Source organism: Loxodonta africana, chromosome 16, assembly GCF_030014295.1.
Source record: "Loxodonta africana isolate mLoxAfr1 chromosome 16, mLoxAfr1.hap2, whole genome shotgun sequence".
In the NCBI taxonomy this organism is placed as follows: Eukaryota; Metazoa; Chordata; class Mammalia; order Proboscidea; family Elephantidae; genus Loxodonta; species Loxodonta africana.
In genome coordinates this window covers 13,193,383-13,219,601 of record NC_087357.1, presented here as the reverse complement: position 1 = coordinate 13,219,601, position 26,219 = coordinate 13,193,383, and the positions used below count along the sequence as shown (strand labels likewise).

At 48.8% G+C, this 26,219-nt stretch overlaps 2 protein-coding genes across 2 annotated transcripts in view; both read left to right on the top strand.

Annotated features, from left to right (window-relative positions):
• TACC2 (transforming acidic coiled-coil containing protein 2) overlaps positions 1-18,716 on the top strand; it is a 186,874-nt gene extending 168,158 nt beyond the window's left edge. Inside the window, exons 11-17 of the mRNA XM_064269900.1 lie at positions 5,908-6,051; positions 6,503-6,579; positions 7,553-7,596; positions 14,429-14,589; positions 14,839-14,945; positions 15,661-15,781; positions 18,115-18,716. Coding sequence (XP_064125970.1) covers positions 5,908-6,051; positions 6,503-6,579; positions 7,553-7,596; positions 14,429-14,589; positions 14,839-14,945; positions 15,661-15,781; positions 18,115-18,180 — 720 coding nt within the window. The 3' untranslated portion in view covers positions 18,181-18,716. The remainder of the gene's footprint in view (positions 1-5,907; positions 6,052-6,502; positions 6,580-7,552; positions 7,597-14,428; positions 14,590-14,838; positions 14,946-15,660; positions 15,782-18,114) is intronic.
• Positions 18,717-24,684: 5,968 nt separating this feature from the next.
• BTBD16 (BTB domain containing 16) overlaps positions 24,685-26,219 on the top strand; it is a 71,288-nt gene continuing 69,753 nt past the window's right edge. The window contains exon 1 of the mRNA XM_010599215.3: positions 24,685-26,079. Within this exon, the coding sequence (XP_010597517.1) occupies positions 26,062-26,079 (18 nt within the window). The 5' untranslated portion in view covers positions 24,685-26,061. The remainder of the gene's footprint in view (positions 26,080-26,219) is intronic.

The window sequence follows — 26,219 nt, the reverse complement described above, 5'->3', positions numbered from 1 at the left end:
AAAATCACCTGGCTCCCATGTAAGGATGGTGGACTAGAAGTTGAGAGATCAGCTAGGAGGCTCTGCCATAATCCAGGTGACAGATGATGGTGGCTTAGACTAGGGCACAGTAAGGGAAGCTGGAGAGAAGTAAACAATTTGGGACTAGTTTAGGAGCACTGGTGGTGCAGTGGTTAAAGCGCCTTGCTGCTAACGGAAAGTTTGGCGGTTCGAACCCAACAGCCGCTCTGTGGGAGAAAGATATGGCAGCCTATCTCTGTAAAGATCACAGCCTTGGAAGCCCTATGGGGCAGTTCTCCTCTGTCCTGTACGGTCACTATGAATGGGAATTGACTCAATGGCAGTGGGTTTGGTTTAGTTTGTGAGGTCTACAGATGGCGTGTCAGATGGTGTATGAAGGGCGGCACGGTGCCTAGCCCAGAGTAGGTGTTTAGTAAAAGAAAGCAGCTGTTGTCAGCTAACACTTCACTTTTGCTCTGTTACCTGATCTGATGCCCCCAGCATCTCTTCACAGTAGGTGGATCTGATTCCCATTTTACAGATGGAAAAACTGAGCCATGTAACCAGCCCAAGGCCTGACAGTGATTCACAGGCTTTTGGAGGACAAGAATCCAGGTCTCTGGATGAGGGGCCTCTTGCCCTGCTCATCTCCTGTTGGTCCATGGGCTGTGCTCTCTCCATCTCTCTCCTTGGCATAGGAGCCAGGGCTCAGCTGGCTGCTGGTTGTGCTGAGGGCCCCTATATGTGCTTTCCTTGGGAGGGAGCCTGTGGGACTGCAGGGGAGACCCCTCCCAGTGACTGGTGGGTGTCCAGACTGGGGACAGTAGGGCCCAGGCTGGAATAAGAATATAAATACATATCAGTGAAGTCCTTGCTGCGAAGCCATAGACTTGCCTCCATCGCCTGGCTCTCTCCGCGGGTGTAATGGCCATGAACGATTTTTTAGAAACCATTGAGCAATAAGGATTTCCCCACTAGATTTATTTCTTGGTATCTTTGGGGAGCAGCTTAGAGACAGAATGAAATGGCTAAAGTTTGGCTGTTAGAAATATGGTGCCTTCCTGGCCAGGAGAAGCTCAGGGCAGGGTTGAGCATGTTCCGATAAGCATTCAGACTTCTGAGTAGGGAGTGTTCTGGAGTGCCTGGATGTCCCTGTCCTTCCTCTGAGAACATGTCAGAGATGGCAGTCTGTCAGAGATGGCAGTCGGCAAATGTGGATTGTGAGCTGATTCCTGTCAGTAACATTCTGTTCTCAGACTGTGTCCCGATTGTGATTTAGAAAATATTGCCACAGAAACCCACTAAGCCTAGTGTATTTCAGGAGTGCACGCTAAAAGAATGTTCTCTAGGGGCAGAGGGTAGGGATGTCCTGGAGTATAGCCACGTTTTTCTCTACAGTAGAAACTTGTACCGCTTTTTATAAAAAGTATATTGCTGACTGTGGCCTGTGAAAAGTAGATGATCTTTCCGGCAGCTCATCAGCCTCAGTTAGGTTCCTGTGAGTTCCTGATTCCTACAGACGCTTAAATACACCTCACAGCATTGGGAACTGCTAATGTGTAGAAAGCGAAGACAGCAGCTGGGCCTTCAGTTTGCTCTTTTTTCTACCCATATATATCAGCTGCAGGTGATATAGCGCAGTCTTTTTGGCAGTGTGGTCTGAAACTGTTGCTAATGCAAAAATGAAATCACTTGGAACAAAAAATCAGATTGAGGGATGGAATCTGCATGAAATATGGTGGGTTGTCTGGCCATTCCTGAGAGCAGTTCAACTTACATTTCCCTTTAGACTGATGGGGAGTGGGGAAGCCTTTGAGGAACTGCAGCTGGTTTTCTCTAGCTCGTTAGTAAGAAAACATCACAGGAGGGACAGCCCAGAGGAGTTGGGGTGTCTGGCTGCAGCCTCGTTATTACTTTCCTTCCATACACTTCTGGTTCAACTGAATTTTGTCGGGCCCTCCTGGGGCTAAATGTGACAAGAGCCCCTGGCCGAGTGGTGCAGCAGCCCTGGATTGAACAGTGAACTCAACTAGGAGAGGCAGAACTGCAATGTCCTGTCTCTACAGCCTTCCAAGGGGGTACAGTGCACGAGGGGATTGATTTCCCTTGTGTCTATAACAGATACTGGTTATGATCCTTAAAGTTGTTGGCCTTTCTGGATTAGAGGAACCCAGTTTACAGACTGTAGGATGTATGTGGGGATCTTGGAAAGAAGAATCATGGGAGTGGTAAATTCTGGTGCCATGGGGAGGAAAGATGTTGTCAACCTCCAGGGTCTGATTCCTGCTGGAGTCCTGATTTGTTAGAGACAGATGCGTGGATATTGGGTGGACAGGGAGGAAGTTAAGTTGGGCAACCTTCTTCTCTCACCCTCTGTCTCGAAACCACCAAAACAAAAAAAAAAAAAAAAATGCAATCCTGTTAATGTCGAGTCGATTCCGACTCATAGCAATCCAATAGAACAGAGTAAAGCTGCCCCATAGAGTTTCCAGAGCAGCAGCTGGTGGATTCAAACTACCAACCTTTTGGTTAGCAGCTACGCTCTTAACTACTGTGCCACCAGGGCTCTCCCAAAACCACTATCTCCCAACATTTAACAGTGTCTCGAAAGTAGGGAGACATGAAGCCAAGAGAACGGTCTGAAAAGGGGTTGACAGTGGGCTGGCCCATGGGTTTCAGCTTATCTGCCAGTTTCTAGAATCCGTGGTGATTGCCCAGGACCGTGTTGGGAAGGTTTGTGAGGCGGTGTCTTGGGAAAGTGAGAAAGAGGGATCCGTCAGCTGTGCTTTCTGTAGGTGAAGAATAAGGGAGTGGTAGTAGGTACCTTTCTTGTTTTTGCCACCCCTGTGCTTGGGAATTGCTCGGTTGTTAGACTTGGACAGGGCAAGCACCGAGTTAAGGCCACTCTCCTGTCTAACATGGCAACATGGGACCCAGATACCCCATGGACCCCCCACCTAGGTCCACACTCATGGCCTCAGCCCACTTTGCTGCAGTCTCCCTGCCTAATTGCAACTCCTCCAATCCTCAACCCAGCATGGCTCTCCTGGGGCAGCTCTCCCGGGCTCTGCTCACCCCCCGAGTCGGCATCTGATTGCTCTGGGGTTCAAAGATCCTGCTGTAGCTTGTGGTAGTGCCTTTTGAGGACTGGCCATGGGAGGACCATGAGCCTGGTTGAGTGACAGGACCCCCAGCCCAGGGCTGCAAGGTGGGAGGGATACCAGGCATGAGCCCTGCAAGTCTGAAAGTAGTGACAGTGGCCACTTGGGTTCTTGCAGGGATTGGGGATTTAAGGGAGCTTAAAAAAAAAAATTTTTTTTTTTTTTTAAATGGAGGGGGTGGAAGTTGGTTCCAAAGGCCTATGCTCGTCTAGGTCATGGCCATTTCACATTTTAATTTGTGATTCTAGTGGCTGTGTGGTCCCTCTAAAGTAGCAAGTGGGAGATTATGTAAGAGAAACAAAGCTTAATCTAAATCTAATCTTAAAATATCAGCGAGAGACAAACCTATTAATTTCAGTGAAAAACAAGTCTTAGTTGTAAGGAAAAACCAGGGTGCGCATGGTGAATTTCATTAACACGCATATACGCAGGCAGTAATTCAAATGGATTCTGAAGTCATCTGTTCCTTTATTGAAAACACCAGGTGGCTAAGATGAAAGGTGCTAGTGAATGACCGTACATGGTAGTATCCATTTGCATTTACATAGAAAGCTCGTTATTTAACTGACTTTTTAATTTTCTTCCTCACTTTACAAAGGACTTCCGGGCAGCTTGGAGATCGTTAATGCCTGGGTTGACCATGTTTAGTTTCTCCCTAGTCTGATAAAGGCAGTTTTAATTAAATGCATTTTCTCTTGCATTTCAGGGAGCTGGTTTGTTTTGGGTCAGAACTGAATCTCGTTTTGAGAAACCTTTTGGCTAACTCTCTCAGATCCTCACGTTTTTCATCTGCAGAAGGACTAGACTGAGTTAGATGGCATCTAATGTCCTTTTCCTTTTGAAATTCTACTCTATTTTTCTTAAAGCAAAATGTTTTATTAAGAGCGATAGGAATGGTTTGTTTGTTTTTTAATCCTCTTCAGAGCTTTTATAAACTTTCTCCTTAAATGCAAATGTTGAGTTTTGGTCTCTAGGTATATAGTTTTCCAGTTACTTCTTAAGAAGTTTCCCCTCCAACAAGAAGAGCCTTGAAAACCATGTCAAACAGCAGAGGGTGGCTCATACACACGTGAGGCTGTGCCTGGTGGTTAGGTGGCACTGTTTCTTCTGAGAGGTCAACCTGCTGGCTCCTGAGGTTGTCTTGTGGTCACATGTCCTGTAAAACGAGGCTTCTTTGGGACCCAAGCCTGAGAAGGTCCGAGTGCCCCATTTACCACGTGACTGTATGTCTCAAGGATCTGGATGAATGGACAGGGCTGTGTACTCCCCTCTCTGAACAACGGTGGTCACCCAAGTCCCGCTTCAGGGTTAGTCCAGGCAGGAGTAGTAAAATCAAAGCAATAGCAGCTCACTTCCAGGACAACCAAAACCATTTAGTTCACCTTGCATGTGTACAACTAACTGGACCTAACTGCATAACCTCCAGTCCTATCCATTAAACTTCTGTTTGAGTTTTCTAAGCTGTCTCCCAAGTTCATTTCCCCTGATGCTTCAGTAGGGCGAGCTTGCCTGTTCTTGTGATTGAAGAGAAAAATTCTGCTCAGGTACCTTGAGTTGTTGGTTCTTTTGTCTTATCTGCTGCCCTTTTAAAGATGCATCCTCATTTTTTTCCCAAATATCCCTCTTTGCACTGGAGAGTAGTGTTCTGTTCACTGCTCAATTTACTCTCGTCCATTTCCTGAGGAAGAAGCAGCCATACTCTGCCTGTTAGACCACCGTTACTTAATGAGCATTGGACTTCGGTAACCAAGGTGGAGCCTTGCCTTGGCAACCACAACAGCTCCATGAGGTTAATGAATAGGACTGTGAGTTTGGTTGGTTTGATGTGTCTTTTGCAGTAGAAGTAGACTGACAACCTGGCTGTGCTGGTAGAGGAGACTCCTAACACCGCATCTCAACTGTGTTGGAAACTGCTGAACATTTGTTCAAAGGGAAGGGGCAGGTGGGGGCAGGGAGACCAGAGGCCGCTCCTCTGCTCCCAGGAGGGTCATGTTTGTCCTCTACAGAAGGATACAACAGTCAAACCAATGCCACTTGGGTGGAGGGGATCATACCACTTGTTGAGGGTCCTACCAGCAAATGTGGATATTCTCATTGATCTGGTTTTTAGTTTTCCCGTTGACCTAATGGCCTTTGTGACAGCATAACTCCATGTTATGTTACCTTTAAGGAATCCAGAAACTCTAGCTTTTTGAAGGTGACGGTGATTGACTGACAACTATGGTAGGCCTTAAACTTTGTGTGAATCACATGCTATCAAATGGAGCTGAACAAATGCCCCCCAAATAGAAATGTGGGTAGTCTTACAAAAATGATCAAATCTGCTGTTATTCAAAACTAGGCAGACGTAGAGTAGAATTCAACATCATTCACCATCAAGCTTTTCTTTGGGAAGCGGAGCCTGCTGAATGATTACCTTGGTTCTTACGTGTTGTGCCTAAGTGCGTTGGAGTCTGATAAATGGCGGCGATAAGCAGGCACCAGACATGCTTGAGTCCAAGGGCGTGGAGTTCAGGGGCCTCCACCATTAGCCTCTTTGTCTGCTCGCACAGGTGCAAAATGATAGATTTCCATAGATTGTACCCAGCATCTCCCCTTCCATTAGTTGTTGCATTTTCTCATGCTATTGGTGGTCTTTGTTTCCAGTCCATACAAATGACCCATTCACCAGACGATGAATACAATCTTCTTTTGTCATATGATTAATGTTAACTTTTTTTTTTTTAAATGGGAAACCATTCCACAGAGAGAGGCTGCTCACCCAACAGATGTCTCCATCTCCAAAACAGCCTTGTACTCCCGCATCGGGACCTCTGAGGTGGAGAAAGCCCCAGGCCTTCTGTACCAGCAGCCCAGCTTGGACTCTGCATTGCAGATCGCCAGGGCAGAGGTACGGGGGTGTGTGGCTTGGAGAAGGCCAGCACCAGTACCAGTGGGGAAAGATCATTTCTGCCATGTGTAAATAAGAAATGTGTATACCTACAGCCCACGAAGCAAGGGCCTCTGGAGATGAATTTTCTCCTCAGAACACTACAGGCAGAGATGGTGGCAAACCATGGGCTTTGTTATTCCTAGATACCATTGTTTAACTGGCCTTTCCGGCTTTGACTTATAACAAAAGACATATGCATTTTGGTTGTTCCCCAGTAGGCATTGTGGAAGTCTGGTATCTGGCCTGTTTCTTCCTCATGCTCGGGAAGTTGTCTGAATATAACTACACGTTGGTGTAAGGGGTCTAAATTCCATATGCATTCCGTTTCTCCTTGTCTTGGTCTGTGAATGGCTCCAATCTGAATTCACCCCTTTAGCGCTAACCATTCTTTTCTTCTCCCTGATACTAGATCATAACCAAGGAGAGAGAGGTCGCAGAGTGGAAAGATAAATATGAAGAAAGCCGGAGGGAAGTGATGGAAATGAGGTGGGTTGTTCAGCCCAGGCTTCCTGGATCTTTGGAGTCTTCTGGAATCAGGGTCATGGATTTGCTGGTGGCTGACAGCTCTTGGTTCCCTTGTGGGGAGTGATTATTGGATAATGTAGGTGACACCCCTGAGTCTTTTTGAGAGGTTGCTTCTAGAAGGTTGACTTTGAAGGAAGGGCTTTGTCACCCCTCTCAGTCCTTTCATGGGGGGCAGCATGAGACAGTCTTCCCAGCAGGTAATCTTAGTGCTTTTGTGCAGTTACTGTTTATTGAGGGTACCCAAGAGCTGCTTCTCCAGGCCTGTCCCTCCCACCCTCACACACACAGGTGAGTGAGAAGTGGTCTCTGGGCCTTGAGGAGCTTCCACTGTCATAGAGAAGGTAAGACTCATGTACGGTGGCGCCAGGTGTATGAGATGCTTTAGAAAAAGGAGATGCAGATAAAGTGCTATGGATTTCCAAAGAGGAGCCATGGAAGGCTTCCTGGAGGAGGCAGCATTTGAGTTGGACCTTGAGAAACAAGTAGACTATGACAGGTAGAAATAAAGAGGGGACGTAAACAGCATGAACAAAGAAAGGCGTGGAGGTGAGACAGCCCAGACCAAATAAGAAACAGTTAGTTCTCACTGAGCCACTGTGTTCACAGGATGGTGTAGAAGGAGGTAAGGTTGATGAGGGAGATCGCACCCAGACTGCAGGAGGCTTCATTATCAGGTGAAGCTTTCGCCTTTTTTTTTTTTTCCCGTTAGCGGGCAGTAGGAGGCATTGGAGGTTTTGCACAGGGAGTGGCGTATTAGTCGTGCACTGGGAAAATGCATCTTTTTGTGCAAGGAGAGGGCTGAGGCTGGAGGTGGCCCTAGAAGCGTGGGTCTGTCCTGTGTACACTTGCTGTTGCCGTCTAGCTCATGGGCCCTTGAGTGAGATTAAAATGGCTCTGTTGTCATGGTTCCAACATGCGTTCACTTCTCTTACAGGAAAATAGTGGCTGAGTATGAGAAGACCATCGCTCAGATGATAGGTAGGTGTCTGACCCGCGGCGGCTCAGGCCTGCCTGAGGCTTCTAGACTGTGTGCGTGTGGGAAGGATGTGACTGAGCGCGTTCCCTTCAGGAACTCCTCAAAGCCTAAGGTCCTTCAAAGCACCACAGATCGTGGCTCTGTCCAGAACAGAGAGCCTGGGCACTGAAATCTAGAAACACCCACTAGGATGTCCCTTAGCACTACTTATGCCTGGGGAAGCCATCACAGTCACCTGAAGGCTACCATCTGGCCCAGCTGAGGACTGTCCAGTTCACCAGGAAAGAGATTTGGGGAATTGATTGAGTGCTCATGGAATAGGAATCAAATCCCTAAATCCCAACCTTAGTTTAGACTCAAGTGACAAAACGCCCTGCTCAGCCTTTCCACAAGGGTCAAGGGCAAGGACAGCAGAGCTTGGGGCAGTCCAGCTGCCCCCTCGCCTTCCTCCTGTGACCACCGTGGCAGACACTGTTCACTGATCGCAGCACTCTTTCTCGCTGAGATTGGACAGTGCCTCAGAATCCTTAACATAGCATCCCTGGCAGCCGGTACTGACCGTGCTGAGGCAACCAAGACCAAACCCGTTCCCATCAAGTCAGTTCTGGTTCATAGCAACCCTGCAGGACAGAGCAGAACTGCCCCACAGGGTTTCCAAGGAAAGCGGTTGGTGGATTTGAACTGCCGATGTTTTGGTTAGCAGCCGAGCTCTTAACCACTGTGCTGCCAGCAGGGCCCCAAAGACAGCCTTAATTTATAAGCTACACACACCTGGGTCTCCTTGAGCTCTCTTTTTACTACAGATTATAAGAAAGGACTTTGCACAAATTTCAAGCCCACGTTTTTATACTAACGATTGCTATTGAGAAGATGCTGCTATGACTCTCAGGGGAAAGTTGTTGCCTTTTTAAATTTTTTTTTTATCTATTTACTTACTTATTTGCTTAGGTCCACAATATCCCCCATTTTTAGAAAATCTTTCTCTCTTAAGAAAATGTGGAGTAGAATCCCAGCACACTCTGAGTGCAGTTATGTGTCCATGCTCGACACTTGCTGGCAGATACCCTCTCTCTCTCGCAGACATTTGGATCTGTGAGTCACATCACACCTCTAGCTTGTCCCCAGACAGAGATAAAAGCAGCCTGTGGACTGTGAAGAGGCCAACAGTCAAATGCTTTCCATTCACCGAAGGGGCTTTCATTTGGATTTATTGTAATAAAGGCGATTTCACCCCAGGACTCACAGAGGCGGCCATTTGGATGTTTCTGAGGCTCAGCCTCATGGCACATGCTTCCTGTCAAAAAGAAATGTCTTTATTCCATTGGTATAAGAATTTATGGATACATATGAATGAGGTTTTTTTAAAATCTCTTGGAATTGAAAATGCTGATCAAAGTGCTCAGGATGAAGGATTTACATCCACTATTGTCTGGCAAATTGAGCAAAACCTTTTGGTCTCCTGGAGTCTCGGGATGTGAGACCATCAATTAGACCTGCCAGCACTCGTCTGGAAACATCCATCTACGTCTCAGAGTCATACGTTTTTATTTTTGTTGTTAGTGGTGACGTTTAGACAAATGTTGGAAGCAGAGTGGGAGGGTGTGGGCTTTGCTCCTGAGAGAAGACTGCCCGGTGCCATCTTCTCTTGCTCAGTTGGCAGATTTGTAGCCGACGGTCCCTCTTGAAAACTGAGAGTGAGAGTCTGTCTAGTTGGCATAAGTGTCCTGCCCTATGGTGACAGGTTATTCAGTGCTGAGCCTTCCTTCACAGAGTTTGTACAGGGAGAAGGCTTCCAACAACATTCTCAGTCCCAGTCAGTATGGAGGGGACATAGAATGTGAATGTAACTAAGCCCCCCTTCCCAAGAAGGCCATCTACATTCATCCCTCCCACCCTGAGTCGGGGATTGTGGCCACACATGCCCACCCCATCCCCCACCCCTCACCCTTTCTTCTGCTCCCATACCACTCTCTGGCCGCAAAAGAAAATTGGTGTGTTTGGTCTGAGGGTCCGTCTGGCTCCTGAAGAGCTGTGAACACACCCCCTTTTGAGCATTTCCTGCCCTGGGAGTTTTGAGTACTCTCTGGGATGGTTCCATGAGACCGCCTCCAGCATCCCTAGCCGGGAGCAACATTGTCACTCAGGGAGGTGTCTCACTGTGTGTCCGATCCCCATCCTCACCCACCATCCTCTTCCTTCTCCACCTTTCCAGAGTTTTTCTCATTGGAAAGGTGGCACATCTGTGGTGGTCATTGATTAGGGCCACCATAGATTTCGAGGTCCTCATGTCCTTATAGAGGATAGTAAGGGACAAAGACATGGCTGAGACTCGCTGTCACTGTGGGCAGGATATGCCTTCTTTCTGGCCAGGGTTACATGGAAACACAGTCACACGTCTCACCTGGGTTCCATCTTTCTTTTCATGTTCTCACTCACCTATCCAGCAGCCTTGGGGAAAGGCAACACTCAGACCAGAGAGCTTGACACTCAGGACCAGAGTGACTTCAGCTGCATTTTGAAGTTAAAACCAGTCCCCCCACCCCCCAATGCTAGCTCCTCCTGGCTCCAGCCTGGCTCTCTGGCTTCCATAAGGCTTTCACCAATGCCCCATGCCAACGTGACATCCTGTTCTGCCATCATGGTGCATTCTCATCAAATGTCACTTTAAAAGAGACTGTGTTTTATTAAGCTCAAGTATCGAATATTCAGAATTCAGAACAAAGAGAGACTTCTGTGCTTTCTGCCTTCCAGGTTGTTGCAAATGATTTTTTTCTGCTTTCCTAACAACTGTCCTGATTATCTGTTTTGCTTCCATTTTCTGTTGCTTCTTGTCCTTTGCTTGCAAAACAAACAGGCAAGCCTGGTAAGTAAACGCTTTTCACCTAATTTGATACCTGCCCATTGTAACCCTTGTTTGGTTTAATTTCTCCTTATTTTTTTGCTTTCTTTCTTTCTTTTTTTTTTTTTTTTTTTGCTTTTGTGTATTTGCTGCAGTCCCCACACAGTTTAGTGATGCTTAGTCAGAAAAAAGCCAGGGCCATCTTCGGGGGCATTGTTTTCTGGTTGAGTCTAGAGCACCTTTGGTTTAAGGCTGATTTCCTGATTTGCAGACCCTGGCTGCATTTGTAATTTACAGAAAGATTGGTGAAGAATTCTTGCCGCCTCTGTCTCCTGGGAACTGGGGAATTCTATTTTGAAAAAGGTTATGTCGGGCGGGAAGGAAACTTGAGGCAGGCAAAATCTCTGCTTCAGGAAACCAGATAGACTGTCCTTTGATAAATAGCTCCATTTCCAAGTGGAGTGACATGCAGATGTGACCTCAAATAAGCCCCGAATATTCATCATACAGCATTGAGGAAGCAACTAAAATTCAAAGACTAAAAAGAAGCATTTGGTGACTAGTGGAACTTTGAAATGCCGTTTCTGTTAGGAGTCTAGAGGTAGCAAGCAGATTGCCAGAGGTTCTGTTCTCACTGGAGTCCCTGGGTCGCACAAATAGTTAATAAGCACTCACCTACTAGCAGAAAGGTTGACAGTTCAAACCCACCCAGAGGCAGTTTCGGAAGACAGGCCTGGCGATCTGCGTCAGAAAGGTCACAGCCGTTGGAAACCCCATGGAGCAGTTGTACTCTGCACACATGGGGTCACCATGAGTCAGAATTGACTCAGTGGCAGCTAACAATTGTTCTCTGTGTTAAAAAGCTTCTTAATGAATCACTGCAACCCACCATCTCAGCAGTTACGGGTGACTGTTAGGAGGTTGCATCACAGACAACGATGCTGTCAATAACAAAAAAAAAACCCAAACTCATTGCCATTGAGTCGATTCCAACTCATGGCAACCCTATAGGACAGGGTAAAACTGCCCCATAGGGTTTCCAAAGCTGTAAATTTTTATGGCAGCAGACTGCCACATCTTTCTCCCACAGAGCCGCTGGTGGTATCAAACCACCATCCTTTTTGGTTAGCAGCCAAGGGCTTAACCATTGGGCCACTAGGGTTCCTTCTCTTCATGATAACCCAACAAATAACCCTTTGTCATTGAGTTGATTCTGACTCACAGCGACCCTATAGGCAGCGTAGAACTGCCCCATAGGATTCCCAGTGAGCAGCTAGTGGATTTGAACTGCTGACCTTTTGGTTGGCAGACAAGGTTTTAACCAGTGTTGATGATCAGCCCCTGTTAACTGGGTTCTTACTCTGTGTACCGGGCTTTATCTGCATCCTCTCATTTAATCTTCCCACCAGTGCCCTGAGATAGTTTCCCTTATCTCAGGTGACGAAGCTGAAGCTTAAAAACCCACCAAAAGAAAAAAAGGTGATGAAGCTGAAGCTTACACAGGTTAAATAGTCTGCCCAGGGTCACACAGCTGGGATGTGTCAGAGACAGGAACCAAACTCAGCAGTCGGATTTCAGAACCTGGCTCTTACCCACTGTCCTGTGCAGCTCCAGGCTGCCAGTACCAAGAATGCTGAGAGTCATGTGACTGCAGAGGCTGAAGGACATCAGGCATCTTCTGGCCAGGAGCTCTCAAAGTGTGGTCCCTGGACCAGAAGCATCAGCGCCCCTGGAGAGCTGGTTAGAAAGGCACCTTCTTGGGCCCACCCCAGGCCCCGGAATCAGAACCTGTATTTTAACCAGCCCTCCAGGTGGATGTGAGAACCACTGCTCACGGTCAGTCCCTTCCTTCGGGAAACAAGGCCCTGGGACTCAGGGAGCTCAGGACTTTAGAACAGCTTGAGCAGAGCTGGAGGTAAAACCCAGATGGTGGCCCAGTTCCCGCCCTCCCCACCACATTGCGAGAATGTGCCTCACTCAGGAATGCAGCAAGGGCTGCCGTCAGGAGCTGAAGGGGAAACACCACACAAAGCCTACCCACTGTTCAGGGACCCCGTCATTCCAAGACCACTGGGAGACGTGAGCATGGGCTCTGACTTTGCGTCTGGCTCTCTGCTTCTGGTTGTGAGGCCTTGAACCAAGGGCTTAGCTTCTCAAGCCCTCTGTTTTGCCATCCGTAAAATGGGGCTAAGAAAACCCACCCCTCAGTTGCTGTGAGGCTTCACAAGTTCATTCATTCCACATGCATGTATTGAGTCCCTCTGTGTGCCAGGCCCTGGGGACAGAGCAGTGGACTAAACAGACTCAGGTCCCAGCCCTCGTGAAGTACACATTCCGGGGGAGATGAGCAACCCATACACATGTGCACACACAGACATGCGTACATGCACGTACAGACATGCACACGTGTATGGGCGCAACACAGCACACGTACACACAGTGCACATGCACTTGAACACATGCACACAGGTGTGCACACGTGTGTGCACACACAGCACACAGGAATGCATGCACATGTGTGTACGCTTGCAGCAGACATGCACAAGCACACGTACACACGTGCACACACAGATGTGTATAATACAGTGATAGGGAGTGATGACTGCTGTGAAGAGCAAATTAAAAAGAAGACTGTGGACTCAGGAAGGCGCCCGTGGGGAGGTGACAGGAGCAGGGACCTGTGTGGAAGCTGAGGGAGCGTGGGAAGGCGTGGGGCTGATGTTCCTGCAGGAGGGGGAGGCAGTGTGGAGCCAGGGGCAGGAACCCACCCGGTGCGCTGGAGGCCATGTGGCCGGAGCCAGGAGGGGCACACGGGCCATGAGGCCGGCGAGAGCAGAGCGGCAGAGTTGGATTCTGTCCCAAGTGCAGGGGGGCCACTGGGGGGCTCTGAGCAGGAGACAGGATGGTTTGTGTCTTAGGAAGCTCAGTGTGGGTGCTGGGTGCTGGCTAGGAGGCATTGACCAAGGAGAGCAGTCAGCATGGCACCAGCCCATGGAAGTGCCTGGTAGGTGCTGGCTGCTGCTAGGGTTGTGGCTGCTGTCATCATCCCTGAATGCATGCCATGCCGTCCTGCAGAGGCAGCTCCCCAGGTGGCCTGGGCCTAACACAAGGCAGCTCTGGCTCTCCTGAGCCCTCCCCCGGGAGCTCTGAGAGGGGGCTTCTCCTGCCCAGCTCTCTGCTGTCATCGAGGCTCCAGGCAGTTAGAACAAACAGTTCCTCACCCACCTGGGTCGGTGAGGGGCCAGCACTGAGGAGAGAGCTTCAACCAGGGGGGCGTAAGCTGTGCGGGCGAGGGACTGTGATGTGGCCATCAGAGAAAGCCTCTGACAGAAGAAATGCCTGTCAAGACGCTTGGGGTGGACTGTCTGCCGGTGATGGCCAAGGGCCGAGAGGTGGGGCTGCAACAGGGCAGGTGCTCCCCCGATCAGCTCCTGTGCCCTGAGGCAAAACCCCATCTGTTTGGTGCATAACTGAGAAGCTCACATCCTACTTGGACATAAATAGCCCCAGTTTTCCTGGCCTTAAGACACTCACTCTAGCCGAGAATGCTGCCCATCTACGCGAGACGGGATTTCAAGGGAGACGGTTATGTTGGCCTTGGGTTCCTGGGGTCTTTTAAGGATGAGAAAGCCTCTTTTTCTTTTTCTGGTACAACTGAGGAGGGTCACCCTCACAGCCCAGGCGGCAGCACCTTTTCATTTTCCCTAACACAAAATTCACGAGTGACTTTTGTATATTTTTAAGGGGCTACATTGATCAGGTTGAAAGAATAGTGGTAAATTCCCACCCCATCCGATGCTGCCCAGGGTCTGGATGCTTCTTCCTTTAGAGATAGACCCTAGGTGGCCTCTGGGGGAGGGGGCTTGTCCCAAAGAAAAGCTGGGGCCCCAGGTGCCCCCCGCTAGTTAGCCTGAGTTGCCTGGAGGTCTCTGCTGGCCTGGGGACCCGGCTTGTGTCCACGGTCTCGATCGCCTTGCTCCTGTCTCTCCCACCAGAGGACGAGCAGCGGGAGAAGTCTGTCTCCCACCACACCGTCCAGCAGCTGGTCATGGAGAAGGAGCAGGCCCTGGCCGACCTGAACTCCGTGGAGAAATCGCTGGCCGACCTTTTCAGGAGATACGAGAAGATGAAAGAGGTCCTGGAGGGCTTTAGAAAGGTGTGTTAGTGTTGGCGGGCTGGCATGCAGGTGGGTGGGGAGGGGGCGGAGAAGGTAGGACAGGCTGGGAAAGCTCACGAGGAACCCTGGGGTGGGGGGCTCTAGACGGCAGTTTCCAACAGCCTGTGAGGAGGGAGTTCTCGCAGGCTGGGCTGTCTGCAGTTATACCTGCATTAGAGGGTTCCTGGGGCTCCCGGTGCCGCTGTGCATCTCTTATTGTGGGCTGCCCCCCGTCCTCTGTCGTGTCAGAATGAAGAGGTGCTGAAGAAGTGCGCCCAGGAGTACCTGTCCCGAGTGAAGAAAGAGGAGCAGAGGTACCAGGCCCTGAAGGTACACGCAGAGGAGAAACTGGACAGGTAATACAGCACTCACTCTGCTCCTGGGGAGGCGCCCATCAGACCCTTCTGCTAGGCCGGCCAGTTCCAGCACCCTGCCTTGGCCCGGAGGAAGCAGATTATGCCTGTGTGTTTTTCCAAGAGATTCATGATAAGGGTTGTTGTTAGCTGCCATCAAGTCTGCCCCGTACTCATTGGGGGTTCAGTGGTAGAATTCTCACCCTCCATGCTGGAGACCGGGTTCAATTCCCAACTAATGTACCTGAAGTGCAGCTACCAGCATCCCTCAGCGGTGTGTTACATGTTGCTATGATGCCGAATAAATTTCAGCGGAGCTGCTAGACTAAGACTAGGAAGAAGGACCTGGCAATCTAATTCTGAAAATCAGCCAGTGAAAATCCTATGTGTCACAGCAGTCTGATCCGAAACCAATCGTGGGACTTGCATAGGACCAGGCAGCGTTTTGTTCTGATGTGTAGGGTGCTGCCATGAGTCAGGGCCCTTACGCTGTCAGTTAGCATTATTTTGACAAGCAAAGGATGCATGTTGTCATTTCTAGGGGACCTGCTCAGAGCACCTGGGCATCATGGGAACAGGAGGCAGGGTAGTTCTCATGGTGTCCTGTGCATGGAGCACCGTCGGGTGGGGTGGATCCACACTGTGCTCGTGTCCGGGGTTGGGAGGCAGGAGGTGTCCAGGGTGAATGGTGACATTCCCTGAATCCTCATCCCCACAGGGCCAATGCTGAGATCGCCCAGGTCCGAGGCAAGGCGCAACAGGAGCAGGCTGCCTACCAGGCCAGCCTGCGGAAGGAGCAGCTACGCGTGGATGCGCTGGAGAGGACGCTGGAGCAGAAGGTAACAGGCAGCAGTGGGTGTCTCTAGACAGGCGGCGGTGCTCTTGGGGCCGGCCGGCCAGTCCATCTGATAAATAGGCGGTGAGAGTCTGGGCCTGGCAGTGCCCACTGCTGCTCCCAGGACAGAGCCAGGGCGACGCTCCCATGACAAAGTCATGTCCTTGCATGACGAGGGCATGTCCTTGTTCTCCAGCTCAAAGATCCAGTTTAATGCCTCCCGTCTGCCTTTCCTGGAATTGCTGCCTTCGTGGGTGTTTATTGGCGTGTTACATTCCTTTTTAGCATTCATTCATTCATTGATTCATTTGTCAAATATTTATTAAGCACCTACCATGTGCCAAGCAAGAAGCCCTGGTAGTGCAGTGGTTAAGCGCTCAGCTGCTAACCAAAAGGTTGATGTTTTGAACCCACCAGCTGCCCCTCAGGAGAAAGATGTAGCAGTCTGCTTCCGTAAAGGTTACAGCCTCAGAAACCCTATGGGGCAGTTCTGCCCTGTCCTAAAGGGTCACTATGAGTTGGAATTGACTCAATGGCAGCAGCGTTTTTTTTTTTTTTTTTTTTAATACCAGACATAGCGCTTTCAGGCCTGCATCCAGTATACTTACTGGTGAGTGGGTGAGGAGTGGAGTCCCTCCTGGTTGTAGAGGACAGCTCCTGTTTTAATGAGACTCAGAACCGTGACCCACCCAGGCAGGCCTTGTATGAAGCAGTGGGCTCTTCACCGACTCAGGGCTTTGTAAAGACTTTTGCACAGTGGGCTAAGCTCTACCATGGAGCAGTTTTCTTGGCAACAGGCCGACGGTGCCAGGCTAGAGCTTGGCGAACCTCCAGGAGTCCATAGCTAATGGGTATGCTGGTGCCTGTCAGCTATCAGAAGGCACATGTTGTTTCTAATAAGTATAATGGCAAAGCCATACGGAAGCTGGGTCAGCCTGAATTTGCGTGCCAGGCTTGCCACGTCTGACTGGCTGTGTGACCTGAGGCATGATGCTTAACCCCTCTGAGCCTCATTTCCTCACTGACAAATGGGGATCGTAATGGTCTCCTTTAAGAGACTGAGATTGTAGCGCCTGGGGTGTGTTTAGCACCCTAACTGCAAAGATGCGTGGTTCACTGTGAGCAGCAGCCACAGCAGTGGTCGAGATTATAGGGGTGGCGTGTGTGCCGCATCACCTTCAGACCCTGCCCTGCCCCATGCAGCGCACCTTGGAGCTGTTGACCTCAGCTGTGAATTCTAGACCTGAGGGGACTGAGGTAACATCCCAGGCAAGGCTCCCCCAGCAGGCGGGGACTGTCATTTCTCCCCCGCCACCAAGGGCCGATTCTTCTCAAGCACTGGCATGGGGTGATGGTACCAGGGGCCCTGACCTGGGAACTCAGGAGAAGGTGCTGTAGGCTGGAACCTATCTCAGGAGGCTTCACCTTCCCAGGAAGGGACTCTACAGCCCCAGGGAGAGGCTCTGGTTGAGACACAGGTCCCATGGGACCTTGGGGAGTAACTGGCTGTACAGTGTAACCCAGCCTTCCAGAAAGATCTTGCCCCTTGGAGAGGGCAGTTCAAGGTTGATTGTGCTATTAAACCAGGTCAGTCTGTGGAGGCCAGGTGAGCCATGGCCTGAGCCGCTGTCATGGCAGCTTAGGGCTCGTCACCCAGCCTGACCAGGAATAGAGCTGGGCCAGCCACGCTGGAGGGATCAGCCTGCTGGATCCCATTTCTTCGAGAGGGAAATGTTGTAGGGTGAGCTGTGTTAAACAAGCACTGGGTCGATCCCCTGGAGTGGGCCCAGAGGACAAATGAAGCGTGCTTCCGGGGGCGTGGGAAACTTCATGTGTCTGCCCCCAAGTGTCTATCCTCCGGCCGCCCTCCTGCAGGGTGTCTAGGGGTAACGCTACTGGCCCCCATCCAAGGAGACTGCCCAATCCCTCCCTGTGGCATTTCTTTAAAAACCCACCCAGACCCTCCTTTTTAGTCCACTTCCTTCAGGACAAACAGAAGGGAACCAATGCTAGTTAAGCACCCTGAGTGCTTGTCACTGTGTGGGGAACTTTACATTCCTTCTCTCCTTTAGTTACCAGAAAGACAGATGTTATCCACATTTTGGAGATCAGGAACCCGAGGGTCAGAGGGGTTGTGTAATTTGCCTGAGGCCACACAGGTAGAGCTGGGATGATGTATATACTCAGGTAGTTTGACTCCAAGTCATCTCTCTTGCTGCTTTCAATAACTTGGGGGGAGCCAAGAGGCCTGGTGGACCCCACCTCCCCAAAAGAGCGTGGCGACCTTCTGATTAGATTGATTTCTAACAACAACCTCTTTCTCATCTTCACTTTCAGAATAAAGAGATAGAAGAACTCACCAAGATTTGTGACGAGCTGATTGCCAAAATGGGGAAAAGCTAACTTTGAACCAAATGTCTGGACTTGACCGTTGCGTGCAATATGACCGTCGGCACACTGCTGTCCTCCCGGATACATGGACAGACCTGTTTTGACTTTTTCGTATGCACTACTGTATTTGCTCTCTAAATGACGTTGATTCGATTGTATGCAGTACTAAGGAGACTATCAGAATTTCTTGCTATTGGTTTGCATTTCCCTAGTATAAATTCATAGCAAGTTGACCTCAGAGTTCCTGTATCAGGGAGATTGTCTGATTCTCTAATAAAAGACATATTGCTGACTTTGGCTTTGCCCTTTGTACCCGAGTTCCCAGGGTGAGCAGCTTTTGGATTTAATATTATAAACGTGTACAGCTTGCACAGGGACTCTTGCCTTAAGGAGTGTAAACTTGATCTGCATTTGCTGATTTGTTAAAAAAAAAAAAAAAAGAAAAGAAAATGCATGTTTCAAATAAAATTCTCTATTGTAAATAAATTTTTTTTCCTTTGGATCTTGGCAATAAGTGTGGCTATGGTTTATTTTCTGGGAAGGGCTGAGTCTTTTCTCGCCTTGGTTACATAATAGGAGATTTGGCCTTTAGCTCTTCTCTGCCTGGGCTCATTTCTTTGTCCGTGGATTTAAATAACATTTCTTTCATTGCTGGGGACGCTGGGCTTGTAAGATGAAGCTAGTGAGAAATATTGACTTGCTACTTAAATAATTAAGCGAATGTATTGTTAGCTTAGTTGTTTTTTTTTTTTTTACAAAGCCTCTTTGACTTTAAGGGGGAAAATCTGTTTCCTGCATTGGCTCAAGGAAGCATCAGGCTGTCATTCTCCCTGTTCGATCCCTCCATGTGCAAAGATGAACCCTGAAACATCCATTCCCCTCTAAAGGGTTAGGAAAGAGCAAGTAATTACCAGTGGGAGACAGGTAATTAAGCCACTTTTAGATTAAACTAACCAAGTGTCTGCTGTTAGATTCTTTAATTGCTCCTGACTTGCTCAGGGACCCCAAGTTAAAAGACAGCTGGTGGAGGCCAGAGAAATTGGGAAGGCGTATTAGCTTCCCAAGGAGTTCCTGAGTTGAACTAACAGTTAAGCACTGGGCTACTAACCAAAAGTTTGGTGGTTCGAACCTACCCACAGGTGCCCCAGAAGACAGGTCACACGCCCTCTATGGGCCCAGGTCTTCCTATTGTAGGGGAATACTTGGGAAGCATTCTGAGTCTGCCCTTAGGATGTGATCCCTGGTCTCCAAGACTGCAGGGCCTGTTGTTGTTAGGTGCCACTGAGTTGATTCCAACTCAGAGTTGACCCCGTGCAACAGAGTAGAACTGCCCCATAGGGTTTTCTAGGCTGTCATCTTCACAGGAGCGCATGCCAAGTCTTTATCCCACAGAGTTGCCGGGCGGGTTCTAACTGCCAAGCTCTCATTTAGTGGCCGAGGGTTTACCTGTTTGCGTCACCAGGGCTCCTAGGTCCCCAGGCTCATGGGTTCCTTTGTGTGGAGGCTGGAGCTGAAGGAGATGGAGAGAGGGCCTAGAGGAGTGTCCTCACGTGTACTCTTCAGCTTGATGTGGAGCCCTGTTGTCAAGTCTGGGCTCAGCTCCCCTGTTGTTCTCATGGACTATAAAAACAGTGCTCCTTGTTTGCAGGGTGGGAACAGCAGCGGGCCACCAGGGAGGTCGTTGTATGGCTGGTGCGCTCGGCTTCTCTCTGTCTCATCCGAATACATGTTTCCCATCGGCTGTCCATGGCCCAGTGGCACCTTCCCAGGCTGGAGGCCATTGGCTGGGCAGGGCTGCCTCAAACCCATGCTGAGAGCCCTGGATCCCTATCAGCCCCATAAGAGAGTGGTGGGTGCCATCCCCCACACCCAGGCCCAGTCTCCAGGGCCAGGGGTCCTGCCTTGAGTGACCGCTAGAGGGAGTCCAGGGCCTAATCTGAGCAGTGCCCCAGCCATGGTACCCAGAGGGCATCCCTGAGTAGGCCATGATGGAGGGGCAGGATGCCTGCATGGTCCTGTATGTCAGAATTTTTAACTGAAATCTCGCGTGGGACCCTACTTTCCAGGTCAGCTGGCTGGGAAAGGTTTGGGCAGAATGGGAGGCGGGGTAGAGGAGCGGCATGTTATGGTTCCTGAGTGCTTGTCGAGTTAATTCTGCCTCAGCCACCCCATGTGACAGAGTAGAGCTACCCCATGGGGATTCTTAGGCTGTAGTCTTGACAGGAGCAGATCACCAGATCTTTCTCCCAGGGAGCTGGCAAAGGGAGAGAATATGTCCATCTGTACACAGACATCCCTGAGACCCTCCTACCAACACACACACCGTGCTCTTGGCACTGGGCCAGGAAGGATGCAGTGGACCCAAACGCAAAGAGAGGAGGGCCAAGAACCACCTGATGGTTGGAAAGGAACAGGAGGAGGGGTGTTTGCCCAGGTGGTATCCCACTTCTAGAGAAGAGAGTGGTCTGGTCTGAAGGATGGCCTGGCACCTTGGACTGTGGGAGCAGGAAGGCAGGGCCGAGGGAAGACGGCTAGGGACATGCCATCCATCTGAGGACGTGGACCCCACCTGATGTCCAACCAGAAGGCCTGGTTACACTAGTCATGATTTGCCTCCACACGGAGGAACGCTATGTCACCATGCACAGTCATGCAGAAGAACGCCGGAGAAAACACCTGTGACATAGTAAGTGAAAAAAATCAGGTTAAAAAAGTTAGTTGTTGGTATTTACCGTTGAGTCAATTCTAGCTTATTTTAAAAAATGTATTTACTGATCACAAAATGTTGAAAGAATGTACTGTTAATGATGGCTAACTGGCTGTGGAATTCAAATGATTTTTATTGTTAAAATTTCTGCCTCTGAATTTGTGCCTATGGACATGTGTTATATTTGTAAAAATAATACATGATTTTTAAGCTTGAGGGGGGCTCCCAGGCCCCACCCAGGAGTGTGGGCCCTCCCTGGGGACACTGGTGCCCTGAAGTCCATTAGGACCCACTTCCAGCCCCGGGCCTGGGGAGGGCAGCCCTGACGTGGGTCTCCCGATCCCCTCTCCTTGTAATGAAGGCAGCGTCGCTGCTCTTTGCCGCCTGCCGTGTCCCCACCAGGTCCTGTCACTGTGCATGTCCCTCACGAGCAGCGAGGTCTAGAGGTGACCAACGGCAAGCTCCTTTTGACCCAGCTTCAGAGCCTGCCTTTACCAACAGATGCTGCCGCTTCTACTAAGCACCAGAACCCTGAGCACCCACTGCTTCTCCAGCTGCTTGGGTCAGTCATGAGCCACCGTGAAACCACCTTCCATTTCACTCCCGAAGTCCAAATCCAAATGCACAAACCCAGAGACAGTGCTCTGAGTACACTGTTGGAGGCTACTTCCTGCAGAACTTGCACAGCCCAGGATAATTCTTGTCTTGATTCTCTAGTGCTGCCATAACAGAAATACCACAAGTGGGTGGCTTTAACAAACAGAAATTTATTCCCTCACAGTCTAGGGGGCTACAAGTCTGAATCCAGGGTGCCAGCTCCCGGAGAAGCTTTCTTTTTCTTTCGGTTCTGTCGGAAGGTCCTTGTCATCAATATTCTCCTGGTCTAGGAGATTCTCAGGGATACTCTGCTCCCGGCACTTCTTTCTTGGTGGCACGAGGTCCCTCTCCTCTCTGCTCAATTCTTTCTTTTATATCTCAAAGAGTTTGACTCAACATACAATCTAATTCTGTAGATTATGTCCTGCCTCATTAACATAATTTCCTTTAATTCTGCCTCATTAAAATAGAGGTTAGGATTTACAAAACATAGGCTAATCACATCAGATCACAAAATGGTGGCCAACCACACAATACTAAGAATCATGGCCTAGCCAAGTTGACACATGTTTTTGGGGGACACAATTCAATCCATAACAGCTCCTAACATGTACACACATACATGGATTCAATCGCAAAAGAAGAAGGCAGCTGGGTGCAAACACCAGGACCATGATGCACACAGAAGGAGACATAACATGCATATACATGTAGATATACACATATATGCACACAACTGTAGTAGTACACAACTATCCACAAAACTGATTGGTTAGGGGCTGGTGCATCCAACTCAAGAGACATTTGCTGAGCACTTTCTAAAGACCAAGTGTGATCGGACTCAGAGAGGAGCACTCAAAGAACACTCCACAATACCCAGCTTCTCTGCAAAGCAGAATATGGCTGTAGAGAGAGAGAGAACCATGGGATCTCAGGGTTGAGCAGGGAGGTGAATCAGAGGTGCCTCCCATTTAGAGGGAGTTTTGTAGTTTCTACAACATGATTACAGGTAGGCTGAGCAGGTGCTCTTCCTGTTTCCTTTGATAATTTCCATGACTCAGGAGATGCTGCAAACGTCAGGACTTAGAAGCAGCCCACAGTTTGGGGAAGGGCCTGCCTCTAAGGTCAGCAAATTCTCCTCTCTGGTCCTTTCTTATCTCTTCAAAATGTTCTTTCTTGAGGCGGCCACAGAGGATAGCCACTGCAACAGGACCCCAGGTTCCAACTGCAGTCCCGGGCTTTCTGTGAGCCCTGGGGCAGGGCTTCCACCAACCAAGGTTTCCAATGGTGAGACTGATGCGGCCTGCTCCTCTCCACCCGGTAGTTGGGGGCATGGGCTTTGTAGATGAAGTCCCTGCAAGATTCCACCCTGGCCCCTGGAAGGAAGGTTCTTGGCCTTGTCCCCAACTTTAAAGCTGTTCTTAGTTCCCAGACAAGGCAGATTAAAAATCATCAGCAAAGCAAGTGATGAGGCATGGCTTTGAATAATGTAAAACCCTCCAATTTTTGTTTTAATATTTTTGTCCAAACATGTATGGATGCAAAAAGCTAGAATTATAACACACAGAATGCCAGAGCCAGGAAAGGTTTGAGAACCTTCTAGTCCAATCTCCTTGTCTTAGTTATCTAGGGCTGCTATAACAGAAATACCACAAGTAGATGGCTTTAACAAACAGAATTTTATTTTCTCACAGTTTAGAAGGCTAGAAGTCCAAATTCGGGGTGCCCACTCTAGGAAAAGGCTTTCTCTTTCGGCCCTGGAGGAAGGTCCTTCTCTCTTCAGCTTCTGTTTCCTGGTTCCTTGGAGATCTACATGTGTCTTGGCATCTATCTTATTCCATCTCTGCTTCTCTCCCTTGCTTGTTTAATCTTTTTTATATCTCAAAAGATATTGACTTAAAACACACCCTACACTAATCCTCTCATTAACACAACAAACAAAACCCATTCCCAAATGGGATTATAACCACAGATATAGGGGGTAGGGTTTACAACACATATTTGTGGGGGACACAATTCAATCTGTAATACTCCTCGTGTTACAGAGGAGGCCTGAGGCAATCTCTCCGGGGCTCTCTCAGAGAATCTCCGGGTTAACTCCTGTGTGGTGACACTGCAAGGGGACAGGCACAGCTCTGCCCCCGTCAGGAGGAGGCCAAAGAGACAGTGCTTGGCACCCTGTTGGTCTCTGAGACAGTCCCTCCCCCAGTGCAGCCCTCAGGCACCCCAGGCCTGTGAGAGCTTCACTTTCCCTCAAGAAGACACTGGAACACAGGCCCCAGCTTCTTCCCCTGAGGGCAGGCCCTGGAACAGGAAGTGCCTGGAACCCTTCCTGAAGTTGCCATGGTGCCCACACAGTCTCCTTGGAAACCAAAGACAAGCTCCCTGCAAAGCAGCTTGGGCGATAGGAAGAAAAGGGTGAGCCCCAGGTGTCATGAGAGCTTTCAGGCCTCAGGCTCAGAAGGTGAACACCGCCAGCTCCCCTGTAACCCAGAGGCCATCCAAGCACAGTGCCGAGACCCCTTCAATGGCAGCTCCCACATCCGGCAAGCTGGCCCTGTAATCACTCCCTGGTGGACACCAGCGCTTTGGAACAGTACGTGGCTGGTACTTTTAACACCTTTAGAGACGAAGAAGGGGCTCTGGAGTAAGAAGTACTCCATGGACTTTTGGCTCCTCCTGGTCAACCTGGTAGAGAGGCCTCCGGGCTTCCAGAGTGCCCTTGACAATGGGAAGCAGGAATCCACAGGACCATCGCGTGTGGCTCCTGCCCACTCAAAGTGACTTAAGAACTGGCTCTCAAATCCATTAGGTAGCATTCTGCCTGGTATAATGAAAACAGAACAAAGACATTTCCAGACCTCTGGGACATCCCTGGAGCCCTGGTGGTGCAGTGGTTCACAGCCCAGCTGCTAACCAAAAGGTTGGCAGTTCAAATCCACCAGCTGTTCCTTGGAATTCTTATGAGGCAGCTCTACCCTGTCCTGTAGGGTCACTATGAGTCAAATCGACTTAATGGCAATGGGTATTGGATCAAAGAAAGCAGGAGCTTGGGTACCAAACCCCCAGCCTCCCTCCCTCTCTAGACTGATAGCAGTGTGCCGCCCATGTGTGGGAAGTTCTGTTTTAAAATGTCACGTTCTTCTCAGGTTCCTTTAGGCCATGTTGAGCATTTGGAATTGACTCTAAAGCAGTGGGAAGCTGATGAAGGGTGTTAAGCTAGAGAGTTGAAAGATGATTCTGACTCTGTCCAGTGTGCAAAACAGATCAGAGGAGCATATGTGTACTACCTGGGAGTGGGAGAAACCTTCTTAGCAAGATGGAAACCCAGCCAAAAAGAGAAATAGATCTATGCAATATGCAAGTTTTTAAATTAGGGATGGTCAAAGGAAAAATGTGTATATTTGATGTGTTTTCCATATCAAATTTAATAATCTGTACAATATAAGCAAAGCCAAAAGAGATACATTGGAGAAAATATCTGCAGCACTTATGGCAGACAAAAGGTTAGGGTCCTCACTATACAAAGAGCTCCTAAGAAATACTAAGGGGACTACAGCAATCCAACAGAAAAAAGGGGGAGAGCTCATGAAGAGGCAATTTGCAGCATTCTATGAAAGAATGCTCAACCATATTGGAGGTCAGGGACATTCAAATTAAAATAACAATCTGATTTGTACTCACCAGACTGGCAAAAATAAATGTAATGATAATATCTAGTACGGAAGATGATGTGGTGGAAAGCACTAGTAAATTGATGATTTACTCTGAATTGCTACAACTTTTGTGAAAGTGAGTCAGCATTGTCTATTTCAATTAAAGATACATGTCTTCGGAGTAACAATCCCACTTTGAAAAATCTATTTCATAGAAGTGAAAGCAGTAACACACAAGCATACATATATAGATACATACATATATATCTAACAGCTATAGATGGCAAATATAGATACACATAAGTGTGTGTGTGTGTGTGTACGTATGTATGTATGGCAGCATTGTTTGTGGGAGTAAAACATGGGAAACAACCTCAATGACAGGTAAATATTTTAATAAATGATGATATATCCACGGTATGAAATATTATGCAGCTGTTGTTAAATTTTTCTTTACCCACCATTATACTGGTTCACTTGTTACAATGAGCATATATTAATTTGCCATGTAAAAATCTAAATAAGGTAAAAAGGAAAACAAAGCCTGTCTCCCCAGGTGGGATGGAAACTCCCTGACAAGGGGATCATGTTTTACTTACTGCCTTATCCCAGAAACAACTAGTGTTTTCCTTGCACATCAAGCTGCACAGAAAATACTAGCTAAATGAATGAATGGGCCACTTCCTATTTTCTTCACCTGAACTACTTTTCCAAACCTCATGCACTTAAAAAAACCTATTCTCTTGGTTTGATAAATAACCTACACTTTAGGCTTCTTCATTATGACTTTTGTGGCAAAAAAGAGATGCATTAAGCCAACTTCCTCTATAATATTTTGAAGGGATCCTTTGAAAATGTTCTTAAAATTAAAACTTTACCTCTTTTGTCCTCCAGGTGTTTCTCTTTCCTCCTTTGTCATCTCTATTATCATTCATGAAAATGTTGAATCGGGTAAGTAGATCAGTTTCAGTAGAAGGGGTACTTGGTTAGAGTTGTATTGCTGAGTTTCCACAAGGGGACCCATCCTGCACCACAGAGGACCGCAGGCTTTCTTGGCAACCTCTCCTTGAAATTGTATGTCCAGGCAGCAC